Source organism: Pelmatolapia mariae, linkage group LG10_11 (genome assembly GCF_036321145.2).
Source record: "Pelmatolapia mariae isolate MD_Pm_ZW linkage group LG10_11, Pm_UMD_F_2, whole genome shotgun sequence".
Lineage (NCBI taxonomy): Eukaryota > Metazoa > Chordata > Actinopteri > Cichliformes > Cichlidae > Pelmatolapia > Pelmatolapia mariae.
The window spans coordinates 42,806,060-42,828,145 of NC_086236.1; the positions used below are offsets into that span (position 1 = coordinate 42,806,060).

General features: G+C 40.4%; 1 protein-coding gene across 3 annotated transcripts in view; it reads right to left on the reverse strand.

Annotated features, from left to right (window-relative positions):
• The window catches only part of LOC134635624 (intermembrane lipid transfer protein VPS13B-like), a 292,458-nt gene that overhangs the window by 168,384 nt on the left and 101,988 nt on the right, over positions 1–22,086 (reverse strand). For all 3 annotated transcript variants that reach the window (XM_065471728.1, XM_063485027.1, XM_063485026.1), the window contains 2 exons: positions 5,644–5,753; positions 3,256–3,388 (listed from right to left, as the gene is read on the reverse strand). In XM_065471728.1, the coding sequence (XP_065327800.1) occupies positions 3,256–3,388; positions 5,644–5,753 (243 nt within the window). The remainder of the gene's footprint in view (positions 1–3,255; positions 3,389–5,643; positions 5,754–22,086) is intronic.

Sequence of the window (22,086 nt, forward strand, 5' to 3'; positions counted from 1 at the left end):
TAACCATGAACAGTGATTGTTTGTTTGTTTCTTTGCCTAAAAAACAAACAAATGTGAGAGCTAGACCAGAGGGAGCTGCTAAAATATCCCGGTCCTTCTTAGTGCTCTCCATGCATGGTAAAACAATTCATAAATCATCTTTAGAGAACCAAACTCCAACCACAACATGTTAGATGTCGACAGCTCTGATGGGGAAGAAGCCCTGGTAAGAAAGCTTTACGCAGAAAAATACAAACTACGGTTCATTTAGTTCAGCTGTGTACAGTTACAGGGTTAACGCACGTCAGTTCTATTTTGGGGTGGATTTTAACTAATGTCCCAACAAACAGGACTTTCCACAAGATTTCAGCATTAAAAAAACATTAGTCTAAGCAGGACTAAATATCAGTGCAGATCTGTTTACAGATCAGGTATCTGCAGCAGGTATTTACCCCATGATCATCAGCCAAGGAATATTAGAAATTAACATCCCATTTATCAGCCCCCAAATGAATCCCAGGAACAACTAATCAAGAGAAACGAGGCAGAACACAGTCTTAGTTTATGAACCTATGTGCATCAAGTTTCACCACAATCCAACAGGATGTCAGGAGTTCACATCTGTCTTTACGCAGCCATGACGTCCAGTCATTTTTTCTACATATACAGAAACAAAACTGTAAAATGTGGAAAGAAGGCATTATTGTGTAACTAGGTACAAGTGGAACTGGAGTCGTGGGATGAAATCAGCAGAGTACCTGCTGTGCTGTAAGAGTCTCTCCAGTGCTGAGCTGTGGTCTATCAAGATCTTATAACCGTAGGGAAGCGTATTATTTCACCATGATTAAAACCACAAGGGCGAAATGACTCGGCCATTTTCTTCTTCTGATTGGTTGCGGAAACAATTTGTAACTTTTCATTACATCTTCTCCTGTAACACCACAGCAATTTCCAGCAAAGATGCTATTCATTTGCTTACAAGCTCCACTCCAGCGTGGAGAACTGGAGCGGGGGCACCGAGGGCTACATTTTAATAAAATGCAGTATGAGCACCTGGTTACTAATGTCTTGTTTTCACTTCACAAGAGAAATATTTGGATAGGAAAGAGCATGAGTCTGACAAAGTATATGTTTGAATAACTAATGGAGCCCAACAATTAGATGCCATATACAAATGTTGTGTGTCTAACAGTAAACACACCCACAGGCAGAATTTGTGGCCAGATCTCCAATCCACTTAACATTTCATAACAACCAAAATACTACGTGTGAAAGCATCAGCGTTTGAGTGTTGTCAGTTCTAAAATCTGGTCTTTTATCGACTATTTTCAAAAACTTGATGGTGGACGGGATGTCAAAAACAAGACAGAAAAGATGAACAAAGGAAAAACAATTACAAAAAAGAGAAAAAAAACAGAAATAAAGTCACCCGGTGAAAAATAACTTCACAGACAGAAAAACAAAAACTTAGATAGAAAGAGAGAGGACCAGTCAAAGAGAGAGAAAACACACTGACGGACAGTTTACTCCAGTCAGCGAGTGTTGCTGACAAACTACAGTCTGATGTTACTTAGTATGGAGTGTCGGAGCCAAGCTGATTATTTACTGACAATCCTCTAATGAGACAATATACTTTTGGAATGTGAGTAAGCAAAGATGCTTCTTTATGGAAAAGCCATTAGTCTAGTTTGCAAAAAACATGGACCAGAGGGGAAATCAGGAGGAAACGGCGGCATGACCTTTCAGCTGCGAGCTCTTTAAACAAGCTAGGAGACAACCCTCATGGCCTTTGTTTAAACTCTGAAATGTCAAAGGAGCATTTTTTTTCTATCTAAACACTTGACATGGGAGAAAGTTATACACATCCAAAGCTTTTTACAGCTACAGAGATGACTTCACCCAAAACAGAGACTTATCACTCCTGCTGGGAAAACGTTTCCCAGGGACTTAAAAAAAGAAAGAAAGAAAAACGTTGAACGACTTGCTTATTTCCCCTGACTCATCACTGTGACGCTTTAGTAGAAAATGTTACAGTGTTTAAAGGAGCCTAAACACAGTGAGAGTCAACAAAGTACAGACTATGAAGAGTTTTTCATATTAATTAGTATAGACAGACAGACAGATAGACAGATAGATAGATAGATAGATAGATAGATACTGGGGTGGCACACTAAAAACAGAATTTCCAGTTTTATTATGCTGTTGTTAAATATGTGTTACTTGAAAAATGGCAAAAAAGAGAAAGAAAATAATTATATCCCTAGTTAATTTCCTGCTATTAAGGTTGATATTACTGAAAATAGGTACATATGAAAACCAAATAAAATATTAAAATCTATAATAATATGTTTAGTTCACGTTTCAACTCATTGTAGGGTGTCTTCCTCTGTCTTGTGCTCATGTTAATATAAAATTATTTAAAAAATGATAAAAACACCACTTGTTCTCTTCATTTATACTTCTTGATGAATTGCTGATAACCTCTTTACCTGTCCTAATACCACCAGCGATACTGTTGGTGTACTTTGCAGAAATAATAAACCCAGTAGGCATTTTCAAGAAAAGATTCATATTCCTTTCTGTCTGTCCCATCTATGCATCTTTTACCAAATGTTTCAGAGGTACCTGCTTAGGACAACAGCTTTATGGATTATGGAAGAATCATGCACGCACACACACACACACATACATACATACATACACACAAGGAGTGAGTGTGTGTGTGTGTGTGTTTGTGTGTGTGTGTGTGTGCGTTTGTGTGTTTGTGTGTGTGTGTGTGTGTGCGTTTGTAGACTTAAGGCATTCATTTGTGTGTACTGACAAATCCATGTACTCTGCAGACTTATGTATGTGCAGCAAATATGTTTTTTTCTGAAAAGGGGGTCCTGGAAAGTGGAAAACTGGCATAGAGGGAGGTTACACATAGCCAAGCCACTCATCTCTTCTGGGCATGAAGAACCACAGTAGTACTACCAGAAGAGAAAAACAGAGGATGACATGTCTGGAGATGTGGTGTCCTGAGAAACGGGTTCACTCAGGTGTCAGCACATTGTAGCATGTTATGTAACAACATAGCAGCTTAAATTCAGTCCATACAAACAACATTACTACTATTAATATACTAATGAGAAACAGCTAAATTAAAACAGTGAATTTAGTGACATGTGGCATAGCCTGTTTCCTTTACGTGCATGACTTAAAGTCATGTATGATATGCATTTGCCAGTGCAATCATTCATTATATAAAAAAGCACATACTAGAATTGGTAAACCTACCTGTCACAGTCTTAGTTTTGACTGGGCTGCTGGCATAGTCTGAGGCCTGATTGGAAGATTGTTTGACCAGTGGTGTGCTCCCTACTGACACCTCATCCTCTCTCCTCTTGGCCAAAGGAACTGCACCAGGATTCTGCAAGGACATCAAAGCATGAGCACCTATACGGCCATGGACAGGAAAATGCTGCGAATGTAAAGTACGAAGTTATTCACTTCTTGAAGGGAACAATTGAGACTGAGATTTAGTCAGCTCTCAAGATCTCTGTTAATCAGGAGAAACAATAAATAATGCAACTAAAGACAGAGATACAGGCAGAGAGAGAAAAAGAAAAATGCAGTGGAACACAAAACTGGACTCCAAGACCAACAAGGACTAGTGACAGCTCCCTGCTTTTTTTAAGCAGTCTCCCATGCAGGCCAAACACACACACTCACACACTGCTGTCAGTGAGATGGCTGAAAGACAGAGGAGTGGAAGGTTGTTCTGAAATAAGGAAACCCCATTAGCATCGGCCAGCAATACCAATCGGCTATGATGCAGCTGCACAAGGCCTCAGGCCAAACACGTACTGCAGCCTGTGTAAACATGCACGCACGCACGCACGCACGCACATCACTCACACACACACACACACACACACACACACACACACAGCTGCTTTTCAGTGACTAGGTTGGGACCCAAATGCTGGTTGTGGTTAAGATTAAAAATGCCCCCCTAAATTACATTAGCAATTGAAGCTACTGACTGAAGTATGATGCCAAATCTTTTCTAGGTTCTTGAAACTTTGGATAGAGTAAAGAAAATACTGCAGGTTCATTGCCCAAAGTGGTGTTTGACTAGAAAATTCTCTGTGTTGACAATTAGATCTTTCAGATCGCTCTCCTTTGTATCCTTTGTATGCATGTTTTTTATCATTTCATTCCATATCTCTTCACTGTGTCTCAAAGACACCCCCCATGCGCCTCCTCCACTGTTAATGCTAATCATTTTTTCAATACTCTCATTTGTCCTCTCATCAGCCTTACTTCCACTTTGGCTTTCTCTATGAAGTCAAAAGTTCTACTCGCACACCTGTCACACAAAATGAACTTCCTTCTCTCTTTGTCCATACCTCAAAATGCCCCCCTGCTAGTCCTGTTTTCCTTATTTTCCAGCATTTCCTGTCATCTCGACCCAAACCAGTCAGTGTCCTTTCCACTGTCCTTCACATGCTGTTGACTGGCCTTCAGATACAGGCCTTGTCTAATCCAGCAAGGCCTTGAGAAGTGGCCCTGACAGGCAGCTGAGGTAGACATTCATACAGAAACACACACACACTGGCTGCAGCATGTCTACATAGACACACACCAGCCCATGTTGTGTATCCTTCACATTGGCTGTAGTTCAACTCATAACATGTGTTTACCCCCTTACAGTAACAACCTCTAGCACAGGGAGCTGGTGCAGTTAACTCCCGCTCTTTGTTGAATACAGACATACATCTTTCAAAACTGCAAGGGGCATAAAACAGAGCAACATAATGGGGGAAAAATAGCATAATATATTCATTGACAACATATATATATTTATGTGGCTTTATGGGGTGAAGCTGTGCTATATCCCAGGCAATCACACCAAGAATGTCCATAAGTGTGCATGAAATGTGTGCACAAAACATTCAATGTCCATAACCATCACTACGACCCCTGTCAAATAAACAGAGAGAGACTGGATGGAAGACAGGGAGCAGAACACATGGAAAAAGGTAGCTGGGAAAGAGAAGGCAAGTCTGAAGGAGGAAGAACTACAGACATTTACATCCACTTCAGTCGATTAACTAAACTAAGTGTGTGAGTGCCAGCAGTTTACAAACGCACATTACAAATGCCTGTATAAAGGTGGAGTTCCTTATGAGGATGGTAGTTTACTTACTTACTTTGGTTACAGTGACTGTAATCTGTGCAGAACCCAGATTACAATGGCACCAACTATGTATTTGTCCACCAAATGGACATAGAAATAACATTTCAAGATAAAGTAGAGCTACAAGTGGTGTTTGTAGCTGTTCACATTTTTGAGTAACAACCCCAATAATGCTCAGATTATGGCAGACAGATTCTATATCCTCTCTTGCCCAAGAATACCTCGGGATCCAACTCAAGAAGGAGTTCCAAAACATTGCTGCTCTAATTATTTTATTATATCTTACTTAACTTTTATTTATACAGGTAGTCCAGTTAAGATTCCATGTCTCATTTACAAGAGAGACCTGTGTTTCCCAGCATTACTAGTTGGCTGTGATCTTGTTGTGGCTTCAGATAAGCAGCAGAAAATAGATGGCTAAACTGACATTAGGCCTGGAAGAGAAACTGACAGCCTGTCTGAGAAGAGACTGGATCAAGTACCTGCTGCTGTTGTCTGCTGCTCGCTCTGTGAGGTTGATACAAAAGCCATGTGCAGAAGATTGGGTCCACACTGATAGCTATTCCCTGGACACTGACCAGCAGGACTGCACCTGGAAAAAACACATACCGAATCAGAGTTTTAGTAATATAACACAGAAGACAAAGAAAATCAAACCAATGATAAATTGCTATGTTCCAAAAAAAATAAAAGACAGCAAAGTATATCGTCTACATCTGTTTGCTTTTATAAAATGAAATTTGCTGGAGACCAGTTGTTTGACAGCACTCAAGCCATTTTTTGAAGATGTTTGACTTCAGCAATCAATATGACCTAGTCAACAGAATCCAGACTAATGTGGAGACTATGCGAACATGGACAAAGTTCTGATACTGCAAACTTCTGCAAAGTAAAAGGAATACTGATGTGCAATCAGTGTAAGATAATATAAGCAAGTTAAAGTGGCTTGAAGTGAATCTTCTCACACTGAGTGTCAGGTTCCTCCACTGATGTACATAATACAGTCCAAATGAACTGCTGGTGGGTATCGAGCCCGCTTGCTGGAGTGCAGCGAGGAGGACAGTTTGTTTCAATTGCACTGTTCAAAGTGGTATCACGCTAAGCCAAGAATAACATTTTCTTTTGATAAATTTCTATGAAACTCAAGACTTTCTCTGGGTTTTGGTTTACTCTTAAATAATAATCTTTACCAACAATAAGCGGACCCTGAGGTAATGCATTAGGATCCTATCAATAATGATTCCCATGCCGGCAGGATTAGCATAAGGTCTCTGGCGTGCCGTGAAACGTCCCAGCATGACGATGGGAGGATGTTTCAGCTCTAGAAGGACTTTCAGCAGTTTAAGAGAGCTTTGGACAAGACCCGAGTCTTCTGTTTCAGGCCCTGAGGCAAGGTTGCGTGTGTGTGAGTGTGTGTGTGTGTGTGTGTGTTTATATTTCACCTCCAACAAAGCTTGATTACCTGCTGCTTTGCCTAACATTTTAGTGTCTCCAAAGCATGAACAAAGCTGAATTTGAACCACCCATTCCCCAGCATTTGTGTGCTCACACACACACGGACACATTTTTGTTACACTAACTTTGTAGCTTGGCAGAAACAACTCCCTCTTCCATTATTCCTGTGAACAATACAAATAAAACTGTTCTAATTTGCTGCACTTTTACAACATTTAGTGATTTATAGCCTGTGAACTTGTGTATGTGTGCGTGTGTTTGCAGTGCAAAGTAAAAGTGTATGAGAGCAATGTGAAATGTCTTTGTGTTCATACTGTCAAATATGTGGCCGTGTGTGTATGCAAGGTGTGAAAGCTTTAATACGTACATCCACAATATAGTATTTTATAGTGTATGCACAAGTCAATACTAGGCTTTGTGCGTATAATTATTATTCACTGGGTGCAATTTTATTCCTCAACCATGATTTATTACTAGTATACAATCCTTTCTGGGCAAAGGGGAAACATTCTCCTTGGATAAAGTCAAACTGACTCAGAGTTCTTCCTCTATTGCTTCATCTATGCATCCATCTTCCATCAACTCCATCCCAGTGTTTTCACTGTTTCCTCATCCACCTCTCTCCCCCTCCTGATGAGGAATCATAACCTCAGTCCTGTGGCTTGAACTTCTATACCACACTGTGGCTTCTTAATAGGCTCTGGCTGTGGCTGTAGTTCTGGGGCCCAACTTCAAGTGGTTTTGCTGCAGCTCAGAACAGCATGAGCCGTATAGGACCCAGAAGGCTGGGAGCGAGATGAATAGTGAAGATGTCCTTAAGACCCTAAATCATGGTCTATAAGATGGACTAGCACATTTAGCTGAAATCATTCATGACTGCATAAGTCATCTAACACAGCAGATTAATTGTGTATGTAACATTAAAAGGATAAATTAAAAAAAAAAATACTGCACCCAGTTTCATTTCTGGATATTTTATGAATAGATTCATTTTTAAAGCGATCACTTGACACAACTGAATTTTCATAAAAATGCCTGTGAGCCAGAGGAACCAGAATTTCACCCTATGCCAGATTCAGTAGAAAAAGCAGAAATAAACACAAATAAGTTTTCATTACTTATCAGATGAACTCAGTTGTCAGCTCCAGTTTTCCAGTTTGGCTGCTTAAATACCTGCTGTGAATTCCACAGCGTTTTCAGTGTTACGTCAGCAGCTGTAATCTTACTGTGGCTGTGCGTGATGTCTGCTTGGCATCTGTTCAGGACAGCCATGACCACGTCCATACATCACAGCACCACTCAAAAACCTCTCTTTTTAAGACTAACAGAGCAAACAATACTCTCCCCCCCACCTGCCAGTTTGATGGTGACACAGAAGTAAAATATGTGTTGACCTTGCTGCTGAGGCTTTGAAGACCAAGGCTTTACAATACACACGGTGTTCTTGTTTCATCATTGTGTTGACATAACTACCAGAGAGTGGCACCTTCTTTGAAGCATGCAGGACCATGAAACGGCCCGGGGTGCTTAGAGGGTGACCTCGGCAGCAGGCTAACTGTTGTTTTTCTCCACTCTAACAGGGTGGCATAAGGGTACTTACAAAAAGTGATGACAATGATTACAAAGGTGTTTTTCTTACTTCCCAAATGAATCTTCCAGAAAACACCTCAAAACTCCTCAGTGGCCTAGATTCTGAAAATACATACAACCGCAAAATGTACACGCAGACGTCTGTGAAGACACACTTACCTTGACTAAACCACAGTGGGCCTATTAATGTCAAAAGTGTTTTTTTTCTTCAGTGGCTTAAGACCAGTTGAGTTAAAAGTCAGCATAAGGCTGTTGGTGTTGTCTTACTGCTGCCTAGCATCAGGCCTCACACAGCCTGAAGCTACATTTAAGTAGCCCTGACTGAGAGAAGGCCTCTAATGTTTAAGCCCCATCTATGTTCTTGTCAGTCTCTGTATTTATGGATCTAAAATCCCACTAAACCTTCAGCCACGCATTTTTACATCTTCGTAGTTTTTTTTTAATCAGTCCACATAGTTTATACATTGACTTCTCTGAATATAAAATCTGCTTTTGTTCAGTCACTGCAACCATGAAATTTAATCAACAGGGAGTGGTTAGGTCAGTGCAAGTTCAAAACCAAGTCCCACAATGGAGACCAAAGCCCTGATTGGGGGTTGCAGAGGGCACAGCCTCTCAACTACAGGGCAATGACCCCCAACATCAGAGTAACAGACAGGCAAGGTGGGAGGTGCTCTCCAATCACCCCCCCAGGTAGACAGTGGGGGGAGGATTCATGTCTCAGCCAGCTAATCGCCCCCTCAGAATCACTTCATTGTTGGACGGGAGGCAGTGCAGGGACCCTGCGTCCAGCTTCTCCAACAGAAAATAAATAAATATAGCCCAGCCCGCGTCAGCCAGATGACTTCTGACAGGTTTGGTTAATTTCGAAGCCAAGTAGCAAAACAAAACATTACGCCAGCGTGCGGGGCCTACACTGCCTTTAATTGCTTTTCCGATGAGCTCATGACTCGAAGGTGTCCTGGAGTGAGCCGTGCAGTCCGACAGGTGTTCTACTGGTGTGTGTGTCAGAGAGAGAGAAAAAGAGAGTTGGAGCTGCTGACACCAATGAAAAGGGACTCAGCTGTGTGTGGGTGGGTGCAAGGAACACTGTTTGCAACATGTGATTGTGTGTGTCTCCTTATGAACACAAGTGTTTCTGTTTGGATCCATTTCAAACGAGCTGTCCAACAGTGAACATCCCCTGTAACCACACACTATTTAGCTCTCTCACACACACGGACTTTTCTGCAGTTCCCCTGCTGAGCTGACCCAGCAGCCCAGGGCAATGCCGCCACAGGAGCCCAGGGGCTCAGGAAGGACACAGGCAAGTTTGACTGGAAACAGACCCTGCTCTACGGAAAGCCTGCTCTCACTCTGCGCCAATTTAGCCCGGGACTGGAAGGTGGTATATACAGTATGTGCATGTGCGTGCGTGTGTGCTTTTAATAGAATATATAAGGCTACAACCCTAAGTGTATGTGTGTGTCTTCCAATATGGCCCAATTGCAGTAGCTTGTAGCTGACGGGCTAGACCCACCTCGTAAAGGTTGACTATAGCTGTGGGTACAGTAACGGTAATAGGGAGGAAGAAACTTGTAAAGTGACTAAGCCAGCAAGAAAATCAGGAGAAGTCAGAAAGAAAAAAGTGAACAGAGGCAGAAATAAGTCTTAAAAATGAACTAAAAGAAAGACGCACATTCAAAGGAATCAAAAGACAGAAAAAGGGAGACTGAATAGATACTGAGATGCAGAACATCAGCAGAATAATGAAAACATGTAGGCGTTAAAAGAGTAAAATTTAAAGAAGCTAGTTTCCTAAGCTTCATGATAAGTGAGTGTCTCAGTGAGAGTCGGTCAGTGTGCCTACTCGTTATTCAGTATGATTTATGGAATCACTGAAGTGCGTCTCCATACAAGCAAAGTTCTGTAAACTGGATGTATGACATACATATAAGTCAGGATAAGAAGTAAAATGTTTATGTACAAAAGTACTGATTCGCTATAGAATTTAAAACTCTAATATGCAGACATTTATAAAACGCATATGTGTGTCTCTACATTAGGACACTGTGTCTCTCAACAAGTACGTGAATAATCATGCAGTCATGTAGTGAGTACAGGGCTCATTCAGAGAGAGAGGTCAATCCCCGTTCCCACCAGAGGCTCCTTCTATCCCATCCACTGTGTTTTGGTGAGTCATTGTTTTTAGTTATAAACCCAACATTTCTCAGGCCAGCTGTTTTGTTCCAGAAAACGGAGCATGCTGTAGCTCTGTTGTCAGGACACTTCTGGGTGGTGCCTCAATCAACAGTAGCACACTGTCCCTGTGCATGCATGTGTATGCTTCAGTGTTAATATGCATACATTTTATTTGCATCTAGACACAAAAGAGTAATTTCTAATTGTTCTTCAGAGTCAGGAGGATCTGAACCAAATAAAGGTGCATTTCAACAAGTGAACGCAAGTGCATATAAACTGTGATCAAGGCCACCACTTGTTTTTATCTACAATTTAGAAAGATCTTCTGTTGGGTGCCTTAAATATAAAACAGACCACACAGTAAACAGCTGACATTTGCACATATATAGGGCATGTTGTAGATCAGCATGATATGGTGTAGAGGTCAGATGAGGGGGTTGAAGCAAGAGAAAAACAGCAGCTCTGTAAAGCTCCAGATGTTGATAAGAAGCTCTATAGTCATACATTTCCCACTTCTACTCGACTCCTAGCCTTCATAAATCCACTTCAATGCTCACAGTGTTGAAAAGACAACCAGACACGGCACAATTGGTGCCTATATTACTACTGAAACCTAACCAGCCCTGATTTGGAGTATTCCAGCTGTTGTCTCTTTTCCTGGTCTCTCTCACCAATAGAAAATGCTTATAGTCACGACCAAATGTGACCTGGCCCTTGTCAGCAAGATAGCTAGCTTTCTTAATGAGAGACAAAACAGACTTGGTCCTGATTGCATTAATGTATCATTACCATATCCATCATGGACATACAGTGCACTGTGTGAACTCTAAATGAGCCCCAGTATAATGTAAGGGGAACAGGAGAGACACTTCTGAGCTCATTAAAATAAACAGACTTCTGCTTCTGCTGCTGCTTTCCCACAGAAAGCTTGAGTTTTGCATACTTACCTTGAAAAGTCCTTATCACTGCTATCATTTAGTTGGCTCATGGGCTTTCTCTGCAGTTCAGGCCGAGTTCTTTCAGTTTGTCATGAGGAAAGGGGGAGTAAAGCATGTTAATGTCTGCCATTAGGTGGGGTTGCTTCCAACTATTTTATATGAATTACACTAACAAATTGAAAAGGCTATTTGCAAATGGCAAAATGTTAAGTTTACGTGAAATTGCAATTATGTTATACTCTCGAGGCTAATAATGTCCATAAAAAGGAAGCATATTGCCAAGTAATGATGTAGGCCAGTCTTCATACAAATAGTAACAACCCGGGGAAAAAAAAAAAATTGGAAACAGCCTCCATGTCAAAAACACAGCAACTCTTAATGATGCTCACAAATCAAAGTAAGCGTGAAGCTGAAAGCAATATGTAACATAGAGCAGAAGAACTAAATAGCTTGTATATGTACAACAAACAGCAACAACAAGAAAGTCATTTCCCAAGTAATGTGCAGGTCACCTTCAGTCCACCATCTATCCTATGGGTGTGGGTGTGTGCGTGTGTGTGTGTGTGTATCAGTTATCGTCTGGCAGTGGGATGGCTTTTTTGTCTCTCTGTACAGAAACTGACCCGCTTTATAATCCAACTATGTTTTGAATTTGGAACAAACATCCAGATGACAAACACTCAGCCCCATCTTCTCCAGTTATTCCCCTTCAGCTCACTTCACAGCTCTCAGCCTTCTAAAGAGCATGCAGAAAATAAGGGACAAAATGTTGCCTTTATTACTTTCAAGCCTTTCCAACTCTCTGCAGCTTAGTTTCCCCCAGTCTCTCAGCTTGGCCTCTTGTCAGTTCAGTAGACTAAGTAATGATCTCAGTGACAGATCAAAGTCTTCTGCCTAAGATCTGCGTCGCTTGGGAAGCTGGGAATGCTGCTTTTCAGAAACTGAGATTAGCACAGTAATATGTAGACGATCTTCTGTATCTGTCTGTATGTTGGTATGGCTGTCATCCACTCAGCTAGTCTGAATATTTCTGTCAAGCAATTTGTCTATTTACTCCATGAATGAAGTTTAGTGCCTTTGAAATACTCTTTCATTTTGGCAGCACTTGAGGTGATAAGGAATCACTGATGACACATTTTTACATTACACTCCTTAGAGAATAATAAGAGAACACAGCAAGCATTAAAAAGTGTTTTTCCATGGATGCTCAGTTGGTTACTGCTCATGTTGCTACTGTACTCCAAAGAAATCTGTACAGCTGCTGCCAGAAATTGTTTGGGGGTTGGGGGATTTCTTCCTGGTAAATCGTACAAAATACAACGTAAAAACCTTTAGCACACAGAGAGAAAACTGGGATTTTCTTTAGTGGATACAAATAAGTTTACTCAAGTCAATTATATGACTATTAATTTACTAAACATGTGTTTTTACAGAGAACAAATCAGCATGTTTGCCAGTGGATCGGGGCTTTACAACAAGTTAGTCTCAGTTCTTCTTCTCAGCTGCCAAGCAATCAGTGTAACACTTTGTGTTAAAATTATGAAACTGATAATTTATCACTTATTCTGAATACAGTCTTTATATGAAAATATGTGCTTTTAATTTATCATCATTCACTTTTACCTACTTGGAATCAGTGACATAAAAGATGTATACGCAAGTGCGTTTTGCTCTGTTCTTAACCCCAGTAGTTCCCATTAGTCCAATCTTATACTTTCACTCCACACCTACAGCTGAATGATGAATACAAAAGCTGGATAGAGGAATATAAAGAGAAACACGGGGATTGGAGAGTTGTTTATACAGAACAGTTAATAGGTCTTAACCCCTTCTTCACTCTCTCTTTCATTAGTTTCATCTTCTGCTTCTCTTAGTTCCCCATCTGACTATCCACCCCATCCTCTTCTTGCTTGCCACAGTAGATTGAAGATTACTACTCTTAAAGACATATTCTTAAGTGGTTGCACATTTGAACCATTTAGCAATTTGGTCTAATGGTTTCAGGATGAGCTACTTTTGCTGCTATGCAGGGTTGAATGGATAGGGGGATGAATGGGTGTACAGTATATTGAAATACTAGTTCTGATTGGCTGCATTTCCTTATCCAGGAGGGGGTCACTGCAGTGTCAACGCCATAAGGGATGAGCTCAAGCAGAGATAGGATGATTACAACTGAACAATTAGAAGTTAGCAGATGCTGAAAAATATTCCAAGACACGACATTAAAGTGAAGAAAAATTATATACGGCTGTTTTAGACACATGATGATGTTTTCGAACAGTAAGCTTGTGGCTCATGTGGTATACTGGGAATCTTTTTGGTTGATTATGACAGACATACTGACTAATATTCTCTCACTGGCATATAAGGTAAACCCCAAACCTTCACCCTTGCATGAAAAGACATCTAGATGACAGTAAAGACATGTAGTTTTGAGTGTGCGTGCTTCCTGGAGCATCAGAGAAATCACCTTTGGCCTGTTATTAGCCACTGCTGAATGAAGCCATGATTTGAACACTCAGCACCAACAGGAAAGTAAAGGCCGAGTGTGTGTTTTGTTGTTGGAGGATGTCACTCCTGTCTGCACACACACACACACACTGATGAAAAAGAAGAAGTGTTTATACCCACCAGAGCCCTATTAAATACATTCAGACATCACACATGCAGACAGGCATGTACTTTTGCACACACGCATAAATAAAGGATGCTTAAGCCACCTGCGACACAGGACTTCCAAACTACAATCAGCTGCCCTACATTAACAAACCATGGCACAAAAGCAGTGATGAATCAGCTACTCTAAACACATTTGAAATGCTCTTCGGATCGGCTTCTTGCAGACCAGTGGGACAAATAGGGAGGGGAGAAAGATGGGGGGTGATAGCAATGAAGAAGACGAGGGTGGGAAAAGGGGACAAAGAAAGGAGATGGTGGGAGTGAAAGGAGAAAGGGAGGGAACTCAGATGAGATAACTGAGACAAGTCTTTAAAGGTAAAAAAAGTAGCAGCAGCAATTGCAAAATAGGCTTCAGCCTCAAAGCTGCAAAGGACACAGACACCTTCTTAGTTGAAAGGACATACTTTATGTGACTAAGATCCTGGTTTATGTCTATGAACACATAACCATCCTATGGTGACAACTCATTTCCCTTGTTCTATTTGTTTTTCAGCTGATAAAAAGAGAAGGGATAAAATACTCTCTCTGGCCATGAGTTATCCTCCTTTTGTCTTATTTCACTGTGTGCATAGATTCAACAAGGTGCTGGAAATATTCCTCAGAGATTTTGGTCCATATTAATATGATAGCGTCACACAGTTGCTGCAGATTTGGCACCTGCACATCCGTGATTCAAATCTCCCTGTTCTACCCAAAGATTCTTTGCTGGCTTGCGACTTTTGGATCATTTAAGTATTGTGAAATGATTTGTTATCTTGCAGGAAGCAACCATGAAAAGATGAGGACACTGTGGTCAGGAAGGCATGGACATGGTGAGCAAGAGTACTCAGGTAGGAACGTGGCGCTTAAACAATGCTCACTTGGTACTAATAAAGAGCCCAAAGTGTCCAAAGAAAATATCCCTCACCCCATCACACCAGCAGCAGCAGCAGCAGCAGCAGCAGCAGCAGCAGCCTGAACTGTTGATACAAAGCAGGATGACTCCATGCTTTCACACTGTTTATGTCAAACTCTGATCCTACCATCTGGATGTTGCAGGAGAAATCCAGACTCCTCAAACAGGCAATATTGTTTTATCAAATCTTCAAATTTTTCAATTTGTTGAGCATGTGGAAAATGTAGTTTCAGTTCCGGTGGCACCCAATGTTATCTTCTGCTGCTCTAGGTTTGATATGTTGTGCATTCAGTGATGCTCTTCTGCATACCTCATGCAGTAGAACATAAGGCCATTTGAGTTTTTATCAGCACAAACCATTTTCATCCAAAGAACTGATGTTCACTGCATATTTTCTCTTTTTTAGACCCCTCCCTAGAGACAACTGCATGAGAAAATTCCAGTTTCAGAAGTTTCTGAAATACTCAGACCATTTATTATAACATTAATGTTAAAATAACTGTGATAATACAACAACAAGAAAACTACCTCTAAGCCATAGCTGTTCATTATTACATGCTATGATAGCATTAGCTAAAGCAAACTTAATATAGACCAAGAGTTAGATTATTTGGATAGAATCCACACTACACATTTACTGCTCACACCAAGATTGCCAAGAAAATAGGTTGTGATATATTTTCTTGTGATACCATGTTATTAGGGGGGGGGGGGGGGGGTCATACCTGAGGGAGTAACAATTTTACATTTCAAGTTCAGAGTTCAAGATGTCTACTATTATTAGAAACCCTATGAATATGGTGGCTCAACTTTTGATTATGAGCCAGAGGAGGTTGATGGGAGCTAATGTCTAGTGGCTATTAGTGTCGGGAACGAGTCCTTTCATCTGCAGGTCTTGTATATGCTGTGAAGGGAAGAGAGCAGTGCCGGGGCTGGCTGTGTTTACTGCCTGTTTATCTAATGGGCATGTGGGGGGCTGGAAGGCCATGAGAGGTCAAACCACACACAGCGAGAGGAGCCTGGGACCCCCAGAGGACCACTCAAAGTGATGAGATTATACAACTACTGCTTGGTCTATGACTACTGCTGCACACACACATTTGTAGTAACAGTCTGGCTGACACACGCACACTTGACTCAGAGTGATGATAGTTTATTACTACTGTGTTGAGACTAAGAGCCCCAGGGGCAGGAAGATGAGTTGAGGGTTCCTGTGGACCTAAAGGCCCCCAAGGCAAAGTGAGGAAAACACTGCTCTGAGGGGGCCAAGTATGTATACAATATTTGTGCTTTAAATCACACACACATTGTAGTGCACTGAAACACAAACATAACTTACAGCGAATATTTACATACCAGCTGTGCAGGACCAGATGCATTATTTAATCATATGAAAACCACAAATTCAAACACACAGGGGAAAAACTAATGTGTTTACTGTGTAAAATTCAGAAAGCAGTAACCTTAATCACCAGCATCAGACTACAAGTTTAACGCTGCACAGTAAGTAAATATATGAGGGAAGTTTCTTCCATAGCAGCTTTTTATACTACTGCCACCTGCGTGATCTCAATCTTTAGTACCGGCACTTGTACAGAGGACTGCTTTGTCCCTACAAAGGGAAAAAGAGAGTTGGGGATAGTTAGAAAGTCGCTAGCAACCAGCAAATCAAAGGCAAGCAGTCTGGTTTGTTTTCTCACGGTACAGGGGCTGAGTGGAAAAAAAATTACCAAAAAAACGGCTAGATAAAATAAACCTTTAATTTGACTGAAATTGGAGGCAACAAGCACTGCTGTAAGAAAAGGCTGTGAAGTGTGATTTCTTGCGGTTTGGGTTAATCCTGATTGAGGAGCCCCTGAGTTGAAATGTCAGCAATATGAGACTAAAACAAAAATAATTACATCCAAGGTTAATGAACACAACTGCCTGAGGCAGTAGAACGAAATGAGAGGGGGCAGTGAGAGAGAAAAAGAGAAGGTTTACGAGAAAAAAAAAAAAGATTGAGAGTACGCTAAAGAAGAAGTTTAAGGGGAAATTTGCTCTCATTTCTCAAATAGAAAGGGTCAAAAACATCTTGTAGAACAATAAATTGCAAATGATCGAGCTGGTATTGTGATACAGGACCATCCATCCCAGACTGTACTCTGCCCAGGGTGCCGTTACCTGTTGAGGTTAACGAATTGTATGGCTAAAAGGCGAGCCATAAAGTTTGGCAACAGCATACCTTCCTTTTAATCTACTGTCATGCTGTGCAAGGTCATACCATCTCTCTTTCATCCTGCTTTCATCTTTACTGTTATGTCTACACATTCTATCTAAGCTGTGTGGGGAGCTGCCCATTGCAATAACAGTGGTCGATGGTGCTAGAAGGCACCTGCACCTTGTACTGCTAAACCTTGTCTGTGTGCATACTCTGTATGTGAACGTGAAATAGGAAATTAGTGTTGGATGGTGGGCATGCAAGTGTACATTTTTGGTATCTCAACAGTATGTAACATTCATTCATATTCATTTATTGTCATAAGCAAGTATTGTTTACACACACACACACGGCCAGCAGAGTGTGTGTGCACCTTAGGACACTCAAGACATCTCGCCCTTTTTGTCTCACCCTGGACAGCTGGCTGCCCAGTGCACAGCTGCTGGAAGGGATGAGTCCAGGCAGAGAGCCTCAGAGGAAAAAAACACAATCCACATCAAAGGAGTTCCACTGGTTGAACATGATTATCAACCTTTATCCCCTGAGTCTACAAGTCCTCCCTCAACTCCAAGCATCACTCACATAGGATGGGAAGTGAGGGGAGATTTGCTAAATACAAGCTGACCACAAACTGATATTACTCATGTCTTCCTTTACTCTTCTGACTGCTTCTCTTTGTTCTGCACTTCTTTAAAGACTTTTACTATAAACAGGCAAACACAGACAGATAGCAGGAGCCTCACAACAATCTCATCCTATTTATACTATCTATGCATTAATGGCAAGTTCATGCTATACTTTTAATGACTTGAAGTATTATTTTGGTGAGGCTTAGATGACATACAATGGGGTACACACTGGTCACAGACAAATTACAGCATCCAATCTTTTTGCCATGGGGAGTACACAACATACATTGAGTTTCCAGCTGACCGCTGAGAGAAGTCAGCAGTTAATGCCAATTTCGAGATTTCATATTTTGATAAAATTAAAATCAGCTTAGGTTGCAAATGATTCAAATTCAGTTTTTGGACCATTGGTGTAAAGAAAATTCTTCCAAAAACTAGTCAAGATGCAGATGAATTGATGAATATGATGATGACTCTGAGATAAATGTCAGATTGACTATTACAATATAATCTGTGGGTGTAGTACCTAAAGTTTTAAAAGGGTCTAGCAGTGGGAGCAAGTCATTAGTTTCATGTTTCCACTTCTTTGCTTCTTTTTGGTTTTTGCTGCATAAAGACTTTAGTATGGAAAATGTGTGAAAGAGGGTACTAGGATTTTACTCGTCAGCATCATGGAAATGTTGTTGATGCTGATGTCACACAAGAGAAGAGATGGTTTAAAAAACTGACACAGGCCAGCTACTTTTCAATTAAAATAAATTAGATTCACTTTCATTTATTTAGTGCCAAATTACAACAACAATCAAGTCAAAGTGCTTTAGATTGTAAGGTAAAGACCCTATAATAACACAATAATTTGCTTATACTGCAATAGTGCTAAAACAATGCCAAATGCAGCCTTCACTTTTGCTAATTGTGATATAAAGCAGAAAAAAATAATTGCGGTGATGTTTGAATGCCAGTAGTCATACATTCACCTGCAGGCAGGCTCTATAACCTCAGGTAGCTGATGAGTTATTGTGAAACAATAATTATGAAAGACCATGGTGATTTTCCAGGAAGTACTCTAACCCTCTTTCCACTTCACTGTATTCGCAAGTGGTCTCAATGCCAGAATTACTTTTTTTTTTTTTTTGCAGTGTGTCATTTTGGAATGACTTTGATTCATTTTGTTTTCTTTAAAATAAGTAACTGTGTTATAAATTAAGAGCATTATGTTACATTAAACAGTCTTTGCAATCCTGTTCTCATTCGCTGGCAACTTATCTACCTAACCCTCCCCAGAAGCGAGGGGAAACATTATCTGAGTGTTAAGACTGTCTTACTTTCACTGTAAGAAGACGGGCTAATATGACTCTGGTGATGATATGCTTTTGGGAATCCCACCCCTGAGCTGGGTGCAGCTAGTCAACTCTTTGAGCTCCAGAGGAGCGGAGTAATAAAGACCAGACAACAGGCTCAAATGAACTGATCTCTCTTTCCAAGCCCAAGGGATGGTCAACAAGGGTCCTCAGTGCATTACCTAACTTTAAAAGATTCTGTTCAACTTGTGTTTTGGTTGCTGTGAGGTCAGGACCCTGAAACAATGTTAGATCAAACAGAAGATACTGTTGCAAAATAGGAGCTTTGCTGTAGCAAAGCATCCGAGACATGAACCTTACCCTGATGATGTCACATACCTGGCTCAAGCTCCAAGTCAGGAACAATGAGGAACACAAACTATAATCATAATTTACACAAGCATTGCAAAATGCATAACATTTTTTTCAGACAGGGCTTTAGAGTTAATATAAAAGCCATATTTACCTAGTATGTCCTAAAATAGTGGATTTGATTTATGGTTTCATTTTGTGGAGCTTCTTTCTCAGCTTTAAATTCATTTTTCGAAATATCATTCCAGATTACTCCAGATTACTACAGACTACATAAGTAGTAGTCAGTAGTATTACATGTAGTTTTAAATGCTGTATCCTTTATCAGGAACATGCTTGGCAGTTACTGAACACATCTACTTTATGTATCTTGTTGGAGGGGTAAAATATCACTTACACTACACCAGACATTAGGTATCACCACACATGGACACGCACACTCCAGAATGTAGTGGAATAAAAAAATATGCAGTCAATGCTGTGGATAATGGACCTGACGTCAGGCAGCCCTATAAACCCAGCTCAGGTGCAGGTTTATTTTTCTTGGACTTATCAGACAAGTCATGAAATAAGAATCTCACTGACAGACTCACAGCTAAACAATAAATCGCTACTCTCACTTTCAAAAACGTTAACTAGAATTGCTATTTAAATAAACCCTGGCATCTCCTCAGGCACGCAGGCTATCGTGCCATGTGACAGATCTCTCTGTCTCACACTATGGACCATACCAGTGTATATGAGGGCCAGCGCATTGTTGGTCCTGTGCTGGGGTAGAGAACATCTGGACAGGGCACGAGTGGTGCTCATTCACTGTGAATAAAAAACCTTTTCTTAAACACATTTAAATGTTTACTCATTCGCTGCTGAGTCATAACCAACGGGCATTATGAGACTAAGAGTCGGCATTACAGAACTGATTACTTATGTGCCTTTGGGTATAATGAGCTAAACATTTTCAAAAATGCTTCATTACATTATATTACACAGCTGCATACACCCAGTTATAATGTGAGGTCTGGCAATGGCGTGTTCTTGGTAGACAGACTTATATACTGTGTATGCCTTAAAGTTCCATGGATGCCTACAGATTATAAACCAAAAGCTTATATAAATGCTGATAAATAAAGATAAATGTTGGTACAGATGTACATTTTTAAATGTGAAAAGATCACACACGTAGCTAACTTTGATCACATCTCCAGATAAACTTTTCATGTTTAGGGTTTTCAGATGCTAAGCCTGTCCTCTGCTCCTCACCTCTCTCCAGCCCTCTTAGGTTTCTTCTCATTCCAACCCATCATAAAGTTAGGGAGTGTGGACATAATCTGTGAAACTGCTGGCTCACCCCAATATGACCTGCTTCAAATACTTTAGTTCATCTGATTACATCTATTGCTGTCAACCACAAAGGAGCTGTGACAGGGGCACGCACATAACACATTATGTATCTTGCAAGGTAAAGTACAACTGTGGTAACTTTGGCTGGTTCGGGTACCGAACAACAAACAATTCTCAAATTGCCAGTCAACCTTTACTTCATGCCATTCATTCAAAAGACAAGCAAAGTAAACAACACTTCTCTGCTGGGTGGCTCTCCTCCTCTACATCACAAAATACAAAGTCCACTGAGAACTTGCACTTACAGCCACCACACCTTTGTGCTGAGCTGAACCAGATGATGTAGCCTGGACACCAATAGGGCAGTCTCAGTCATTCTAGATTCATTTCTTGTCTTGCCTACCCTGCAAGTCTTGAGGACTCTTTGGGAAGTGTTGGGGTAAAGCTGCTTTCACACAGGGTGCAGTATGCGGTCCAGTCGCCACTTGGTTTAGCATATCGTACAGGGAAGCCACAGAGGACGAAGCAAAAAGGGAGCCTTAAAACCTTTAGTGAGATTTTAGTGAAACTCCAAAGCTTTAAAAAGATTCATAGAGACATAGAAACATATGACAATTTTAAGGAAAGTTATATTGCTGACCTACAACGAGTTACTTGACGTGAATGAAGCAGGTTAATTGCAAGAGCCTGATAAAAACTCAAACTTGCTCTATGATTCAGTGAATTTATACAATTCATACGCTCAATAACTTTTGAACTTGGACGTCATTATACAAGAGAACTCCTAAGCTGTGCTGCACGTTTCTCGCTACAACAACATATCGAAAATATTATGTGACAATGTGTGCGAGGACTCCTTAAGAAAAAAGTCCATTTACCCTGTTCAAAATTTTAGTGTCACAGTGATTTGCAAATCAACTAATCCGTGTAAAGGATTAAGAAAAGAAAATCCCTACATATACATATATGTATACACACATTATATATGTATACACACACATGTATATATACACACACACACACATATATTATATATATATATATATTATATATATATATATATATATATATATATATACATATATACACACACATGTATATATACACACACACACATATATATATATATATATATATGCATACTAATATTACCTGAATCAAAAACCTTAGGACAAAAGCTGAATTTTAACATCTTGTTTCTAATGATGTAAAAGACCAATATAAATTATGGTTGGGCAAAAATGAAAGAATTTTATTTTTTTTTTAAATTTACATTAAAATGACGTTTAGCCTGAGAAGCAGTTTGGAGTTCAAAAAGTTCAATTTCTGTACCAGACTTTCAAGTCATGTCTGGTTCAGATTTCA